The sequence below is a fragment of the Erigeron canadensis genome, chromosome 7 (genome assembly GCF_010389155.1).
Source record: "Erigeron canadensis isolate Cc75 chromosome 7, C_canadensis_v1, whole genome shotgun sequence".
NCBI classification, from domain to species: Eukaryota; Viridiplantae; Streptophyta; class Magnoliopsida; order Asterales; family Asteraceae; genus Erigeron; species Erigeron canadensis.
In genome coordinates this window covers 7512558-7532399 of record NC_057767.1, presented here as the reverse complement: position 1 = coordinate 7532399, position 19842 = coordinate 7512558, and the positions used below count along the sequence as shown (strand labels likewise).

The 19842-nt window shown below is 30.0% G+C and overlaps 2 protein-coding genes across 2 annotated transcripts; one reads left to right on the top strand and one right to left on the bottom strand.

The window, feature by feature from the left end:
• The first annotated feature begins 5322 nt into the window (after window positions 1-5322).
• LOC122608750 (ubiquitin-NEDD8-like protein RUB2) lies at window positions 5323-11353 on the top strand. The gene is made up of 3 exons (XM_043781841.1): window positions 5323-5525; window positions 6278-6537; window positions 11052-11353. The coding sequence occupies exons 1-3, from the start codon at window positions 5433-5435 to the stop codon at window positions 11161-11163; spliced, it is 465 nt and encodes a 154-aa protein (XP_043637776.1). The 5' UTR covers window positions 5323-5432; the 3' UTR covers window positions 11164-11353.
• A 4075-nt stretch (window positions 11354-15428) lies between these two features.
• Window positions 15429-16439, bottom strand: LOC122607894 (F-box protein GID2-like). Its single transcript, XM_043780966.1, has one exon. The coding sequence runs from the start codon at window positions 16349-16351 to the stop codon at window positions 15767-15769; it is 585 nt and encodes a 194-aa protein (XP_043636901.1). The 5' UTR covers window positions 16352-16439; the 3' UTR covers window positions 15429-15766.
• Between the last annotated feature and the right edge of the window lie 3403 nt (window positions 16440-19842).

The window sequence follows — 19842 nt, the reverse complement described above, 5'->3', positions numbered from 1 at the left end:
AGTAAAAAAAAACTTGTTATCACCATATCTGTGACATCCGTCATCAAAACTGGTAATTTATTATAGTCTCTAACTTACATTCCAAATTTATTGACTAATCAATATGCCTATATAGTATAACAAGCATAGAAATGTGGTGATCATTTCCAAAATGGGATTTCTATTACTTGGATTTCAATAGTTTAAGATTGAGATATTTGATCTTCCTAAACGTAGATGACTATAACTATCCCCGTAATTTTTAGACTTGTAGTTGTTAGTCATATTTATTTCTAAATATTGATAAATTACTATATGCTATTTAGTGGTAAATAAAAATCAATAGTTATCAAAACAATTTATAATCAATACAAGTAGTAGGATAATAATAATAATAATAATAATATAATAATAATAATAATAATAATAATAATAATAATAATAATAAGAATAAGATTATACAAAAAAAAAAAAAGTGGAAGTATAGCATTTAAGTGGGGGAGGGGGAACGGCCAAAAAAAAAAAAAAGGAAAGAAAAGAAAAAAAAATTGTATTTCTATTAGAACTCTTTTTAAATTATATATTAATATATCATAATTATATTCAAATTCTAAAACACTTATCCTTATAATAAATATAAGTAAATACCTAAACAAAAAAATAAAACTATTTTTTTCTCCTTCTTTTCCTTCTTGTCGTCGACCCAAAGAAAAAAAAGAGGGAAAACCCTCACAAGATCAAAGCTATTCTAATCATCATTGTCAAGCAAATTATCGGTAAGATTAATTAATATCTCTTATGAACTCTTTATTTAAATTATAATTAATAATAAAATTTTAAAGATTATATATATATTTTAAGGTATCTAAGGAGGAAATCATCAATCTTGGGATAAATCACTTGTCTTCTCTTTTTATATATATATATATATATATATATAAGCATATTTTTTTTAATTTATTAATCTTTATTTATAAGTAACCTATTTGATGAATATATATTATGACAAATTTATAATAATGAATGAAAGATTTTTTAGGGTTAAATCAAAAGCTTGAAGTATAAATCATATTCATGTTAAAAGTTTAAGTATTTAATGTAGCATAATAATTAATGTAATTAAAGAAATCCAATTATGAAGGCATTGAAATCATAATAACATATTTAAATAGGTGCTGGAAAGATTTGAAAGTTTATATATGAATATTAGTTGTAATAGTCTTTAAAACAGTAAGTTTGGGTTATTTCAGAATCTGGACAGATTCGGGTTGTTAACTTTGAAAGGTCGTATCTTGGTCATGGAAGATGGTTAAGTCAAGTTTTTGGTGTCTAAAATTAAGTTCAGGAAGTCTAATTTCTGTTGGAAGTGGTTTCGTGTCAAAATATGAAGTTTAAGGTTGTCAAACGAATTTTATAACAAAACTGCGCAAAGCTGAGTTTTTCGAACAGATTTAGGTCGACTTCAAATAGTCATATCTTGATCGATTTTATGAACTGGGAGATTATTTTTTTTCCAGAAATATTTTTAAGATGTTAAGAGTGTACAGTAAAAATTTAGATTTTTTTTAAGCTTCGAAGGCCCTCAACTTTTATAAAACTTTTCTGTGCGCAAACAGTGAATTTTCTGACTAGTCTGTGATTATGGAATTTTTAAAAATAGTTAATGTTCGAAATAAATTAAGTAAAAATTCATGTAAGTTTATAACACTCTAAGGTTACAGTAGTTAAGATTTGAAAACTTGAATTGTTCATTTCATCCTAATAAAAAATAGATAAAGTTACCAAAAATTTCAGTGAATAAGAGCTTGTAGAATTCAATCATAAATCATTAAAACAAATACGTTATATTAAGTTATGTGACTTGTAACTTAATAATATATGACAAATCAGTTGTGAATATTTTGAAAGTTGCCATATATATATATATATATATATTATCAAATACAGGTTACAATGGACGGTTCTTGACCATGTCCATAATTGTAACTTGTTCATATATATGTTGTGTAGATTCTAGCGACCTTGTTGGACTTTGCATAACTACTTGCTTGTTGAGGTGAGTTTCGTGGCCCCTTTTTATATTATTTCTTTGGGAGAAAATAATGCTCAAAACATTTTTATTTCTTTACTAGTTGTGCGAAAACTAGTTTGCTTTATTGGACATATACGTGTGCTTATGAAATGTGTATGTTAGCTTGTTTGCGTTGACTTCATGATGCAATAGATGTCTGTCGATATCTATTGAAGACAATTTATGGCAATGGATAACAATGATAACAAATAACCAACTTTATACTCCAACTGGTAGTTTATTGGTATAACAATGTGTGATTGAGTTATTGACAAGTGATGTGATTGAGTTGTTGGCAAGCAGTGGTGAGTTTATGTTGTTAGATAACTATGATGGCAATGATCAGTATTTGGTATGCATACATGCTACTACATGTTTATATTTACACTATTGTCCAAACCTCATTTATTATGCACAGCAAATTCATTTGTATCCCTATAAACCTACGAACTCACCAACATTATGTTGTCATTTTCGAGCATTCATTTTCAGGTAATAATAATGGTTAAGGAGACTGAGCATATGGGTTTTAGGAAGACCAATAAAGGGATCCTTCATGGACTCCTAGTTTGCATTTGAACATTGAACGTTATTTGTTGTTTGCTACATTTCATTTGCTATTTGAGGCGTGTTACCTAGACTTATCCCGCTTGTGGGAATCACAATTATTTAGATTTCATTTAGTATAGCTCTATTATAAAGTCTATGTGCTATTGCTATATCTTTTCATCATATCCTACGATTCCGCCTAAGGTGGGATGTGACAATATCGTGCGTCAGTAATCTTATAGAGGCTTTGAAAAAAACCCATATTACCCTATCTTTGAGCATTAAATTAATAAATGACGCATTATATTTCAGTAAATCCAAATAGAATTTACCGAGTTATAAAGATATCTGAACAAAAAAAAAGACTAGTGGTTATTCTTTAAAGACCAAATCCATGAATAACATCGAATATCTTCAAATTATTTCACATTAACATGGAAAGAAAATTTTAAATGAATTTAAAGGCTTTATCCTGTGGGTCATATTATAATATAAATTATATTGAATCATACATGGTGCACAATAAATGATTTCGATAAGGATATATATCATACATAGAATAACCGTTTAGATAATCGTGGTAACATAATCGTCATACATATTCTACCTTACAATTGGTCTCTAACGGAGAACCAAATTTATCCTAATTTTAAAATTATTGGTTGCGTAGTATATATATCAATACTATCATATTGCACCAAAAGTATGATTGGGCATTTATAAATTGATCGAGTTTTTTCCCCCATCAATTATTAATTATTTATAACCATCAACTAATGACATATTTACAACACTTTATGCTGATTCTCAACTTGATGAGAAAGTATTTCAATCTTAGGGGGGGGGGGGGGAGAAAAATATACGAAGACTGTAACATAATAATAACTTAACAATGCATCATTAATGTCAAATTGATATGAATATGAAGTCCAAAAGATTATAAATTTACAAATAATATCAAATGAATTACAATATGCATTCATAGTGAGAAAGTCACATATACCAACATCAAATGGACCTGATTTAATTAAAAATAATCCTAAAGGACTATATAAAGAAAACATGGGAGACCAATTGACTCCAAAATAAAACCTACGAAATTGAAAAAGAGCAATATAACATAGTTGATGGAAATTTTACCAACATAATGAAACCTCAATAGAGGTAAATATCAAACAAGAGACATAAAATATACCATAGAAAAATTGTTAACAAGAAAAAGAAAATTTAAAAAAGTACTAAAAGGAAAACATGGGGGCAAAATGACTTGTGTTAAAATCCAAAAGAAAAAAAAACAAAAACAAAATTGGAAGGAGTAAAATATAAATTCTAAAATCACTTATAAGAAAAAAACAATGATCTCTCCCTTATAAAGCAAATCTCAAACCATCTACTTCAAAGGCTATTGAGTTTAACTATTCGCAAACTTAATATATATTTTGTTCGATTTAATTACTGTTCACACCCAATTCTAATAATATAAGATATAATAGTAATTGTAAGAATCATTTAAGTGGAAACTTGTGATTACTTACGCTTTAAAAAAAAAAACTTGTTGTTGACACCTTTGTTAGGTGGTTGGAAAGGAATTAAAAAAAAATTTGATTTAGATACATATTTGTTAATTTCATACTAGTGGAAAAATGATTAATAACATGTTACTGTGGTGTTTTAACTTTAAAATTAGAAGTGTCCTCTACTATTAACCATAGGTAATAGGTAATTCAAATGAAAACTCATGATTACCTTAAATTAGATATATTACAATTTACAACAGACTTATTGTTGACTTATTTGTTTGTCACGTAAATACGAAAAAAGAAGAGAAATTTGATTTGGATACATACTTGTTAATTTCATGTTAGTGAAAAAATGATTCATAGCATGCTAATGTGGTGTTTTAACCTCAAAATTAGAAGTGTTGTCCACAATTACACCGACATATTTATATTTACTCTCAAGAATTATAAGAAGAAAATAAGAGAAAACAAAAGGTAATCTTTTTTTTTAAATGTTAAAAAAATAGTTGAAAATAAAATTTGATCAAAAATTAAAAAATACAATGACAAACGAATATTTACAAACAAAGTTTACAAGTTGTTCATTCGATCTCCTTTTTTGATTGTTCTACATGAGTTTGAAAACATGTGTTTATCATTATAGACTCTCTCTCTCCCCCCCCCCCTCTCTCTCTCTATATATATATATGAAATAATAGCGGATGGTAGTTTTCGTCGACGTGTTTTTGTGTTTCTAGATGTTGATTGATATTTATTTTAAAAAATTTATGAGAACAAGAAGAATTAGAATTTGATTTTGATCAATATGGTATAAAAAAAGCAAGACATAACTTTTTGGTTTGTATAGATATGAATTAAAAAAAATAAAAAGTACATATATGAAAGACAATTATGTTCTATATTTAACTTACCAATGTTTTTCAACATTTATAAGTTTAAAAAGTTAAGGTTCTCCCCTAATATGTTGTCATACCTTTGAGTGGACTATTAAGAAGTTTTTTCTTCTATTAAGTATTGAGTGAGGTGCTCTCCAACGTGAATTGAGTAAAATAAAATAGTCTAGACCTTATTCGTTTCACACTTTTTTTTAAAAAAGGACAGTTTTACCAAAAGAGTAGTTTATGAAACTATGTGGATAAAACCAGTAATTTCATGCTCATAATATGGACTAAAATTGTAATATAATCTTAATTTTTCTTTTTTGAAAAGCAGCCCTCAAAAAAGGTATAATAATAATCAGTCTGTTTTTGAACATCGATCAGAACCCTTTTTCTTTTTGGCTAGTTCAATTTCGATACCAAAGAAAAAAAAAGATGCAGATATTCGTGAAAACCCTAACTGGAAAAACAATCACTCTTGAAGTTGAAAGTAGCGATACTTTTGACAATGTTAAAGCCAAGATCCAGGTCCCCTTTTTTTTTTATCAAATCACTTTTTAATTCACTCATCTATCTTATTTAATTATGATACTTTATGTTTTGTATATATACATATATGTTATATTTAGTATTATGGGGTAGTTAGGATATTGCCTGTTTTTTAAGCATATGTTTTTTTAACAAGGTAATCAATAACAACATTATATCAGAATATCTTGTAAAATAACTAGGAATAAGCACTTAAATAAGCATTAGTCGGTTGCTTCGTCGGATTATGTTGCTAAAGCGACGCCATTGGCACCAGTATGTCGGTGTTGCTACGGTTTAATCCACTGTTAGTTTTTTTGTTTTTGTTTTTTTAATACAAATTAATAGACTGTTAGATAATAGTAAAAAGGTAAAGTGATGAGAGGTGTTTTGTTGACAAGAGTGCGTTAGTTTAGAATTGCTTACGTGACATTGATGTGGCAAAACTTACGAGCAACTGATCTCGTCACCATTAGGATGAGTCTCAGTGTCGCATCAAATTAGTTATATTGGCTAATTATATACATTGGTTTTTAGGGAGGTTCCTTGTTCGCCATTTACACTAAATTAACGAAGATTGGTCTTATTGATCATACATTGAATTTTTCGTAGTTTCAAGATAAGATTTTTTTCGATTCATTGTTCTATAATTTTGTTTTTTTTTTGTCATGAATATCATTTAAAGTGTCGTGACGATTAAATTTATATAGGCGACAATAGATTTTGCTAACCTTTTATAATTGGATTTAAAGGACAAAGAAGGCATTCCTCCGGACCAGCAGAGATTGATTTTTGCTGGGAAACAGTTGGAGGATGGTCGAACTCTTGCAGACTACAACATCCAGAAGGAGTCAACACTTCATCTGGTTCTTAGGCTTAGGGGAGGAACTATGATCAAGGTCAAGACTCTAACTGGGAAAGAAATTGAAATTGATATCGAACCAACCGATACTATTGATCGCATCAAGGAAAGAGTTGAAGAGAAGGAAGGAATTCCTCCTGTACAACAAAGGTTTGCCCCTTTCTTGAACTGATACTAAATATATGGTGTTAACAAAATATCTAAAACTTATGAAAACATAGTTTGTGCTTATCTGTAGCAAAATATACTCTGTGCTTAAAAGGTATCAAACTGTCTAGCTGTATCGTAAGCTATGCAGAATGTGCTGTTTGATTATTAAGTTTAGTTACTAAGTTTGTTAGTGTCGTAGGTTCTGAGTGGTAGGGTAATTTGATCTTGCAGGATATAAATGTGTGATATGTACATGTACACACATTTTAAATTTGAACCACCAATTTTTTGCTGTTACGATGAAAATAATTTAGTAAAAGAGTGAAGTACAAAACAAAAACGGGACTTGCCTTTTCACAGACGGAGACATGCTTCCATTCCCAAGACAAGTTTTGTTCATCTTTTGATCTTTTCTAGCAATTTTGGACAAACTTTTAAAACTTCACATATGAAATTTAACAAATCGAGTTATTGTTGACATCGTTGGATTAGATACAGTGATACACTTCACATACCGTTTTCACTCACATCTTTTTCAACTTGTAATATTTCTTTGATGTACTTGAGTTTTTAATTAAAATGGTTCTGACTTTTACAAAAGTCAATACTATATGCTTTAGTTTAGATCTCTTCTAGTGGATCTGTTTTGGATAATTGTTTTTTCTATAGCAAGGTCTGTGGCTGGATTACTTCTAACACATACTCTAACTACCAAATATTCAGTATACAACAGTTATGCCTTAAATTTATGATAATAAGCCTTTTGAATTGCTGAACTCGCTTACATTTTATTACACGTGTCATGGATCCAAATTTGATCATATTCATGTAAGTAGTTTAATTTTGTCCCCATGTTTCATGTACCCTTTCAAAAATATATATGATATGAGATGCATGGAAGTTGGTATCTCAAACATGGGAAACTTAATGAGTTAATGGACTTATTTTCATGAAAAGAATCACATATAAACATATTAGAACTTGGAAGTATCAAACTCGATAGTACATATATAGATATATAGATTTAAAACTACAAATAATTGACATGTAGTAGAGCAAATTGAGGATTTTGAATTTAAAGTGCTTGATTAATATAGAACTGGGTATAACCACTGCATGTATACATTTGTGGAAACCTAAAAAATTATGTTAGAAGTGTTTTGGTCCAAATTTTGCGTCAAAAAAACATGTTTGTACACAGAACATACTATTTAGGTGAAGTATAAACTAAAGCAAGATGTCGCTAATTTTCATGGTTTATAATATTGTGTTTGTAAATTTCATCATAGTGTTTTTAAGCAAAAATTTAAGGTGGACATTTAACACAATTTCAATTTGGTTTTAAATTCGCCATATATACCCTTACTAGTCCTAATACCTGTACAATGTACGGTACCTATATAGATTGTATTATAAAGAAATTCGAATATGTCACATACATGATTCGTTGTGATTAAAGTAAACCGATAATCGAAACTAAATTATAATAAACAATAATAATAAATAAAATAAATGTTTAGTTAGAGTTTTAGATTTACCTTAAATTTTTACAATCACATCAAAATCAGAACTTGTAAATATAGTTGATGACGACAAATAACCTTGTGATTTCGGATCGTAAACTCAAATTTTTGAACTCTTCATGCTAATGCTGTAACTTATTATAAGTAATATAAGTAATAGGAGTTGGAGAATTGAGAAATAAAAAGAGACAATTTTATTAATGAGAAAACGATCAATCAAATAAGGTTATAATGTGTTTTGAATCTATAAGCAAAGAGTTAGAGTTTAGTTCTAAGTCTAGTAAGGAAATTGAATTTATATACAATTAAAAAAAGAGAGAAATAACATTATTAGCCAAATTTCATTGCGATTATACCAAATTAGCCAAGTTTTTTTGGATTTTCACAAAATAGCCAACAAAATCGCAATAAACTGACAAAATCGCAATGAGATCTTCAAAATCGCAACGAGAACATCAAAATCGCAATAAGATTAACGGAATCGCAATGAGATTATGAAGAATCGCAACGAGAACCTGAGAATCGCAATGCGATTCTTCTGCAGAATCTCTATGAGATCCTACAGAATCTCTATGAGATTCTTTTGCAGAATCTCTACGAGATTATCAGAATCTCATAAAGATTATCAGAATCGCATTGCGATTCTCAGAATCTTGTTGCGATTCTGCAGAATCTCGTTGCGATTTTGAAGATCTCATTGCGATTTTGTCAGTTTATTGCGATTTTGTTGGTTATTTTGTGAAAATCCAAAAAAACTTGGCTAACTTGGTATAATTGCAATGAAATTTGGTTAATGACGTGATTTTCTCTTAAAAAAACTAATTTAATAAAATAAATAAATTAAAAGGACACATGCCGATCAAGAATTATGTCACGTGTCGTTTCAAGAATATTTCAATCCTGTTTTTGTTTATTGGTAGATATATATAAGTATATAGGTATATTTTGAATTATTAGTTTATCATACGCATGAATAGATATAGAATAGAAATAATATATATGTGATCTATTAATATTAATTTTAGTTATAAATAACTCAAGTAAGGTATTAACGATACAAAATATTCACAAAAAATTATTACTAAAAAATTTATTTATCATCATATATAATATAACAAATTTGATTAGTATTAGGAAACTATAAATTAGAATATAGATTAAAAGGGACACATGTTGCTTAAATATTACGCCATGTGTCGATTAAAGGATATACAACCCTGTTTTAGTTTATTGGTAGATGGGATTTATTTAATACTGTTTTCGTTGATACTTTTGAATCATATCCTTTTTTGAATCTTGTTATTCATTATATCTTCTTCTAACTCTTTGACAGTTTGACCTTTTCCACATGTCAAGCTTTAGCTCAGTTTTTACTTCTCTAACCTCAGTTGGTTCTACTCTTTTAACTCTACTTACAGAATCCCTCTCAATAATGTCTTTACCAAGATGATAGTTGGTTTTGCTGACACAATCCCTAGCTAACTCCACTTAACATCGTTTCATATTCAAGTCTTTATGGTTGAGGAAATATTGTAAGCTCTTATGATATGTACAGACCATACAAGCTGTTTTATATAAGTAATGCCTTCACATGTTTAGTTTCACATGTTTAGTGTGAATATTTTCGCAGCTACTACAAGGGAATGTGCCACTTTTAAGAGAGAAGTATTGTGTTTTAGACTTGTGTATTACTTAATTACCCCACCTTGGAGACTATTTAGGTCATAGTTGTTGGATCGTCACTCAAAATCCCTAACTTTTTATTCAATATTTTACATTTAAAACTATATATTATATACATTTAGTATAATTTTTGCATCTACTTACGTATCCGTCACATGTATATAAAGCATAATTATTTAATAAAATGCATAGCCAATGTATATACATAGATACTGATGAAACTATGACAATTGTTGGTTCATTTTACTTCTTTTGATTTGAATGAGTTTGCTACCCGCCTTGACTCGAACTGAGTAACACCTCATCTAACAAATTTGGATAAGAGTTGGGAGCAACTATGAGTAACCTACAGAGTTGCTACATTTTTGGTTTGACTTGACTCGATTCGTGACTTGTAAGAGTCTAACAACTATGAATTTGGCAATTATATATCATGCATTACTACGACGTGGAACCCTTTTTAGTTCCAAACTTACACTACTCTCATATGCTTGCGCACTAATTGCCGGATTGTAGAACCTCTTAATTTTAATGGTTACTACTTTTCTCTTTGTTAGTATCATTACATATCTCTAAAAAGTTGTCGATATAAGATACACAACTGTGGACTTAATTAAAAGTATTACAATTCAAAGCAGAGGTCGACACTTTTTTGTCCAATTTTCCTGTTATACATATTTTCTCATACCAAAAATAAAAAAGCGATTTGCTTGTGATGGTGCAGAAGTTGCAAGATGGAAGGTTATAATGGGTTGCCGGGTTGGGTGGGGTAACAGGACACAGCACCTGGTTAAAGCAGATCATTTCCTACTATGAGTCCAAATGTATTCTTTTGTCCTTTTTAGTTTTTAATACTTAATGGTTAGTTAATGCTTTTAATCATGGCAGCAAAAACAATATAATTCTAATAGTAATCTAGATTTATAAGAATGGCTATTTAGAGGAGGTTGCATGAATTGAAATTTGACATTGGGCGGTGTTCAACTTGCTTGCTCGACCCATTTCCCCGTTCCTCTTTGAGCATTTTCTTACCTATTTCGGATCAAAGTGCAATCCGATAAATGGATCAAATATGACACCTCTAATCATAAGGAATTTTCTCATGTATATTGTATCTCTGAATTCATATAGCACTACTAATTTCGTTACCAGATATGCGACCAAGGTTTCAACTTGATTTTTATGAGATTGTGCTACTACTACATGAACATTTGGTTACCTTACAAAGTTTTGAGGCTTGCAATTATCCAAAATTATCGTTTTTTCATTTGGCAACTTTCATATAATAACCCAAATAATTTATTGTAGGCTCATTTATGCTGGAAAGCAGCTTGCAGATGATAAGACGGCAAAAGACTATAATATTGAAGGGGGTTCAGTACTTCATCTTGTTCTTGCTCTAAGGGGTGGTAACCTTTAAAATTATACATTTGAAGATGAAATGCGAGTGTAGTTAAGGTTGCAAGTGAACTTTGTATATGGCTGCCTTAGTGGTATTTGAGTTTAATTTTACTTATCTGCAGATTAATCTGATGAGATGTTGCATCAATATGCGCTTAATGTTACTTCAAATGAACTTGTGTTAATTTTCTATGGAAATTGGTTATTAATTTTTGGCGCATTAGATAATTGGCATTGGATTATGATACTTGTTTGCCCAGGTCCCCTAATCGCCTCGTGTTCACTAGGGTCTAATCTTTTAATTTGGTTTTATAATGTCCTGAGTTGGCTCATATGATATACAGAGTACATGATTAGAGCTTCTAAAAATATTTTACGTCAACCACCTGTTAAAGAGGTTGAGCTCATGTTATATCAGTCACCAAGACTCCTTGTCCCTAGATATCAGTATCTGTTTTAGGCTATTGTAGACCGGTAAATACCACCTTAGAGAAGTTGATGTACACAACGAAAGAAATAATGGGGAGATCGCTTGTCTATTTTTTTAATTCCGATTTGTACTTGAATTAATGATTTTGAATTTTTGATGATGAGGATGGTTTTGCTTGCCAAGTCAATTGTTAGCAAACAAGCCTGGTGCTGCTTGTGAAGGCTTAAATTTGAACAATGGGTACAAAAGTCAAATGTTTATCTTGCCTGCATTGAAACTACTCTTTTATGCTGGATAAACGGTGTTGTCATTTCCTCTCAATATATGAGTTTTTTTAAGCAAAATATTCAAAGTTGTTATAAATTATTTTTTTCTCAAATGATAATTGAACTCAACAAGGCTTGAACTCTGTCGTGGGCTTGAATGGCACTCCTTTAGAAGAAGAGCGTGACCTGAACCAAGCATGACGATCGACTGAGATGCTTTTTCGTTCAATGTTTGATTCAAAGTTTTATGATTCTGATAATAAAAGAAGTTTCAAACCTTTCATTTGGGTAACGAGTGATTTTATTGTAAGTCAAGGTAAGCCTTTGTGAGGTGATAATGGTACTCACGTTTTGAATTTGTGTCAACTAAGACATGAGGTTTCATTTCACCATTTGTCCAAGATGTGGTTTGTCTTCAACCTTTACCTTATATCTGTATGGTTAGTAATATTTAAATCTTTGTTACATATCGAAATTATAAAATTGAAAAAATATATATGTATATATATATATTTTTTTTAGTATATTATGTATTACTTAGTTACTTACCTATTACTTTTAGGTAGCTAAACAAAATGTAGGTGGTGAATGTTCTTGGAATTATATTATATCAAACCTAACATTTTTGCTAGGAACTTAATTGTCGTTTCATTTTTGTAGTTTTACGATTTTTCATTCATTTTTGTATTTTTATGATAATGAGGGTCGACATTATGGTACTCGGAAATTATTGCTGTCCACTTGTCCGAACACAAAAACTACAAATGAACTTGGAATATTTGTACAAATTCCAAAATATTCATAGAAAGGATTATTTTTAGTAAAATAACAATAAAATTTACATGAATTTTCAGATCCATAAATCAAATATAAGATTGATTCGACATAGAAAGCAGTTTTCGATTTCTATTTATCATAAAAATCAGCTTTCAATTTTACAAACCCCATATCAAATATAAAAATATTCGATATAAGAAGTCACTCAGATGTTAAAAATAAAAATAAACCAAATATTTGTTGTCTAGTAACATTTATGTTGAAAACATCACAAAGTAATAAGATATATTTGTACCATAATAAAGGATGTCATTGGTTCCAAGAGATCGATTAGAGCAATCGGATTCAACGGCATGCGAGATCTCGGACCCCTTTCATTCTGATTTGGGTTTTTTCGACGGTGTTTGCCGGTGACCCCTTTTTGTGGTTGCTTAATGTTTGTCAGGGATGTGCACGGTTCGGGCCGGGTTACGGGTTTCTTTCATAATTTCTTGATTTTTGGTTTCACCCAACCCGTCCAACTTGTAACTCGTGAATGTATTAAAAACGTGACCGGTGACCCGGTCCGTTAGTGTTTCGGGTGGATCGATTCGGGCCGGTTCCAGGTCGGGTCATGGGTTTCGGCCCAAATGCTCATCTCTATTGTCAGCAACCCTTTTTTGTGGTTGCTTACTATATGCCCAAGGCTTCTACTTGTACTTGTTGGCTGGAAACTTAATTTTTTTTACTTTTAAAAATGGTTTTTGACAACTTTTATTAAGTTTTGATTTTGCAAGATTTGACATGGTATTGGTTGTCATCATGTCAACTTAAGATCGATGAGTGTGAGACTTCCCTTAATAAAGATATATGCAAAATTACAAATTTTTAAATTAAATTTATAAGTTTTTTTTTTAAAACTATTATCCTAACTACCATCAAAAAAATTTTAGAAGTATATATCAGCAGGAGGAGTAAAAATAACAAAAAGTTAACATACATTACTCCAATACACAAAACAAAAAGTTTAAAGCAAAAAGTTATTTATTTATTAAAAATGTACTTGGTGACGGTAACGTGTTCAAAGCTAATGCCAGTAGTCCACACAAACAAATTACTGAATGACAATTACTTGATAATAAAAGAAGAGACACAATGTTTGAAAAAACATTATCATTCACAGCTTTAGCCTTTCCTTTAGTACAAAACAAAGCAGCTATCAATACGACAAATTAGCAGCGGAGGATTACATACACCCACTCCCTTTCTGTGTTTTTTCTTCTACCTTTTCATCTAGATAAACTAAAATAGTTAATTATCACATCTAATATAATAATATTTACTTTAACCGCATGTTAAATAAAAACAAGACGACATCAATTATACAATTATTTGGACTTCAAATATGCCATTTTCTGTGTTGAGACCGGAACTTACAACTTATAAGTTGTACATTTGTTGAATAACCATATAAATCATACTTATTTGAATATAGATCAAACTACTTTTTCATGAATAACGTACAATTCATATTTTTTTAATAGAGCTTGTTAAATACAGATTTAGGGGTTGTGTACTTGTGTTTAAAGTGATAAAATAATTACACACTTACCATAAAATAGGACTGTATTTAGGTTTTTTTGATGATAGTATATGTATAAATTGTCTTTTAGGACTTTTGATTTTCATGGTTTAAATGATTTTATCATTTTTTTTTCTTTTAATGATATTTGATAGTATTAATGGTTTCTGTCACATTAATTTTTTTGATTTAAAATGATCACAAGCAAATCTAAGATGCAGTAGTATATAACTGGTTTATAAAGTTTGAAAAAACCTCATCTATACTTATACTATATTATAAAACAAACTATCTCTCCCATCTTTTGAACTTTTTACCTTTGAAATACTCAAAATACCTTTAAATTCAGTACATTCTTTGCTCACACACTAAATCTACCCAAAATGTCCTTAAAATATTTTCCAACCATATTTATCCAAACTATCTCTATTTTATTCATTAATTTAAATATTTCTACCTAATATCTCTAAATAACTCTTAATAAAATTATATAAAAAAAATACATCCGTTAACCATATAATAGGTACACTAACTATTACATAAATTACTTTTATATTAATAACCACATTGTTACCACCACCCATTGCCGCCATCGGTGCTACATCGCGGGTACCCATTTAGTACACAACACAAACAAATCTAAGATAGTATATAAATTTGGTAAATAAATTATCAATGAAACGTTTTTGATACTATTAAATAAGTGTTCTTGATTCTTTTCAAAGCAAGCTGCTACAATCAATGGTATTCTTTTAAGGCAACCCTCTAAATAAAGATATCCAGTATTCTATCACTTTCAAAAAAAAAAATTTCATTAACCAAAAACAAAGTATACCTGACTAAAAAAAAAAAAAAAAACTAATTTGAACAATTAAAATACAATAAAATTTACAATTTCATTAGAATACAAATAAACGATAATGTCTTTGTTTTGTCTTTATAGTATAGTGGAAACACTTTAATCTAATTTGCTTTCATACATAATGCCAACATAGAATACGACATATCTCCTCTCCTACTTTTTTCTCATTTTCACACTTGTCCTCTTTCTTCCCACAACAAGACAACCCCCCTAACTCCGCCGTGAGACCCGCCGGAACACCCGCCGGACCAAACATAAATTCACTCTTCACCACCGCCAAAAAAACTAACATCACTGTATCTTACTACAATAATTACCAAGAAAATATAAATAATTGCGACAAGATATCTGGTAAAAGTGTATAAAAGAAATAATACGAATAATTAAATAACCAAAAATTGATAACTTTTTAATTAGATTATAATGCATCTCATTTCCAATACTAGAACATGGTAGCACAACCATACCGAGCACAAGGAGCTTCCGAATACATTCAAAGACTTTTAGAATAATAAAACAAGGTGATTTGTACACGACAAAAAATGATTTGTAAACAACCAACATTTGTTATTCGATACCTTTACCTTGGCTTTTAAAAAACAAAGGTAAAGTCGTTTTGAATAACAAATGTTTGTATAAATCACTTTTGGTCGTGTACAAAACACGACTTAAAACTAAAACAAACGAATTAATTAGAAAATTGCAATATGATTCCGACCAATTTCATCATTTGTTCCGATTTAATTTCTCAAAGTAACGAATTGATAAAAGAGATAAAGAAAGCTGGATCTCATCTTTCCCCCAACGAGTTTTAACCGAACTGGCCGTGTTAGCCTTAACAACCGCACGAGGGGTTGAAGGCAAACACGGCCAGGCCGAAGTCGATGTTGCAGCAACAACGGTTGAAGACGAGGATGTTGTCCCTTTGGAAATCAAAGGTTTAGACAATGGCAATAGATATTTAGAATGTAAACATCGAAACCCGCCAAGTGCAAGGACCACCAAACGTAGTTGGTTAATTCCACATCCGAGATTCAAGGAATGTTGTGTACAGATCATCTCCCACAGCCGCTCGTCTTGAGCCGTCTGATGCCACTGACGGCTCACGCAAGCGGCTGTACCTAATGTTTTTGCATCTACATGTTTCAAAACCTCGTACAAGAGGTTTTCATCCGTCAGAACAGCTGTCAGTCCAGCTGTTTCTGTTGTGACGGATGAACAAGAATGATTATTCTTGTCATGAAAGGACTTGAGTTTTTTGATCATTGGTTTTTGGTTGTGAAAATGAATAGGGGATAATGATCTTTTCATTATTTTTGGTTGTGAATGAATAAATGAATGAATGAAGAGCAAAATCCGAGGGTTTATAAAAAGATGTACAAGGTTAACGAAGAAGACAATATAGAGAAATGAATGCACTTTGGTTGTTTCAACCAAACTTACTATTATGTCCTTTCTCTCTATTTCTTTTGTTGTTTTCTATACATTTGTTTGTTTCTGCCATATGTCAAATTAAGCTTCGGTGGACAAACAATTATACTTTTTCTCCCTTTTTTGTAAATATAAAACAAAACACATTGTGCAAAAGTTATTCTGTAAATATAAAACAAAACACATTGTACAAAAGTTATTCTAGTTAACTTTTTTATGTGTTTAGCATGCTTGAAGTTGTTTTACTACTTGTACTATTCACGAGGTTAATATTTTGTGAGTCATAAATAAAGGTAGGTTAACTTTTGATAAATCTAGGCTGTTGAGCTAAATATTGTGATTAAAACTTTATAGTTGTTAATAAAATAAATTAAATAAGTAGTCGAGATTAAAAATTATGCGTATTTGAAAGATGTGTGTTAATGTTCAAAAAAAGAAAGATGTGTGTTGTTGAATAAAAAAGTTGTATGTTCGTTTGTTTTGAATGTACATTAGCTTTAGAAATTTTTTAAAACTAAAATATATAAATATGAATATATATATATATATATATATATTTTAAAGATGTTGATCATTTGCTCACAACAGATGATTTAGCTTACGTTGTCTTAACTGGGTCTGCACTAGAGAGTCCCCTCACCCTCAATACCTAGTAGGAGGAGAAACCCCCAACTAAACCGCCCGAAGACACGACATTTGACTGGGATAAAACCATGCCTTCTCTAAAGTACAATAATTATGATTATTTGAACAATTGTTATTTTGATCAAAATGTATATGTATCACATGAGACTTAAAAAAAAAGTATAGATTTTTACTCTTACAATCAGTTTAACAATATATTTTCAGTCTTCTAATCATTTTCAATAACATAATAGCGATTTTTATCTACTAATTAATAAAAAGAAAAATCCAAATACTTGAGTAGAAATATGTAGAAGCACTAAAGAAGACATGTTAGTTACTCTTCGTAAACTTGTCATTATCTATTTCTAAGTTAAATAGAAATCTATCGAGTCTATACACTTGGATTTATATGTTTGTTTATGAGAAAAGTAAAACATGATGTATGTATACTCTTTATTAAAAATTATCAACTCTGGTTGAAAGTTTACATAATTTGAGATATGCAATTTCACTTTTTTGCCCTTGGTCATCTCCTTACTCTAATAATTTGAATCTCTCATCTCCCAATAAAAATTACCCATTAATGATATATTACATTATTAGTTTTTACTTTTTTAAAATATCTTAATTAACTTTTTACATCAATTATTTACACCACTTGACGTTGCCTTTACCACCAAAAGTCGTCCCCCCACCACACCGTCGCCGCCCGAACACCGCCACATAGCGCGGGTACCGTGCTAGTCTACCTTAGGTAAAACATATTTATTTTCGAGGGATTATGTAAAATGAGGGGATGGTATTAGAGCTACAATGGAAGTGACTATATTTTGAGGTTCTGTAATTACCTTGTTTCTTTTTTCTTTTTTTTTCTTTTAATGTTAAGATGATATCGCAAATACATGATTCATTGATCCCCAATAAAATCAATATCCGAGTAGTACGTGATAAAAAGAAAATGATATAAAATAGACGACATGAGAGGATACATAGAGTATAGGTTGCCCTTAAATGTTTAATAGACATGTGTAAATTCGAAATTCTGTAAAGCTATCCGTAAAGGAAAGATTAGAGTACAAACACGTAGTATAAACTGTTACATATTTTTGTAACATTGAATGATATAATAATGACTACAATGTATAAACGACTATGTACAAATTCGAAATGCTGTAAAGCTATATATAAAACCCGGAAAAGGAAAGATTGATGTGCAAACACGTTGTATAAACTGTTACTTATCTTGTAACATTAAATGATATCATAATTATCATTTAATATACCTCCTAATATTGAACTTTGAACAAAAAAAATGCAATTTCACGAGTTAATAAGGCCAACAAACATATTTACGATTACCTCCCTCGTTAAACAAATTGTGTACCCTTAATATAATAATGAATTTAAAAAATGAAAGTTCTTGAGTTAATATGGTCGATAAATTAATTAAGTGTACGTTTTACCTCCCGCCACGTTAGACCAACTGAATACATCTTGTGTACGTTAAATCTCTTACAACATTTACATATATTATTCCTTTATAATTATCAAGAAAATATATTTTTGGACTTACAACACCAAAGACAAAAGCTTACGTCTAGCATTTTGTTTATATTGCAAGCCTAGAAGTTACCTCAAATTCAAGAAGTGGGTATATCGTGGTTAAGACTTCAGCTTATTTCATTCAGTCATAGAAGTCTTCTCTTTTATTTGGACGTTTTGGTTTAGGTCTATTGAAAGAACTTTATCTAAGAATGAGACATGTAGTTTTTGTTCATAATTTTCAAAATATGATAGTAATATGATGACAAATTATTAATATGTTAATTTTATTATGGATAATCTTTGAACCCCTCTTTTTTCTAGTTTCGTGACATGTGGAGTTCCCTTTTCAATGGGGGTTCTCCTTCGAGTGAGGGGTTCCCAATAACTCCTAATTATATAAGTTAAAAAAAAAAAAACAAAAATGACTAGTGAAGAAATGAAGAAGCAAGTGGGGTCAAAGGAAATGGAAAAGCAAGTGGGCGTTTAAAATCGAATGGGAAGAAGGTTATTTTATTTTATTTTACTTTTTGCAAGGAATACCCCTGAGAGCAATGTAGCAGGCGTTCTCCAGATGTTCCATGGCGTTCTTGACGTTTTTTAGGCGTGCCTCGAGGAAGGAACACTTCGTTCCGTTTGGCCTAGGTTATAAATGATTAATAGATACTTTATTATGTATTATGAATTTCATAAAGTAGTTAATTTATTGAAGTATACATGTTTCTATGTGAGTTTTATATGTAAAAAATATTTGATGATAAAATGAGTTAATAAAATATATAAGAGAACTTTTGATTAATATCTAAAATGTATGAATATATGAATACGTTAATGAAATCTTCATAGTGTTATAGATAAAAGGAGGAATGACTGAAAAGGAGATAAGACTATGAAACATTTCTTTGTATCTAATGACAAATTTGACTTGATATGATAGACTTGTCAAGAGTTGAATTTCCTTTTTTTTCATTATAAAGAAATAGATTCATATGTACCGCTATGTCTGTATTTGCGTGATCAAAGTTTGAACAAAGAAAAAATAGGTTTATCTAATCTAATAAGTACAAATAATAATTAATAAAATAAAGGTAAGGTAAGACTACGATCCACTCATCCACTGAATCATCATGCAATCGAAATCATGACGAAACACCAAGTATGACTATGATTAAGTAACAAAAACTTGAAGGAAAAATATACTA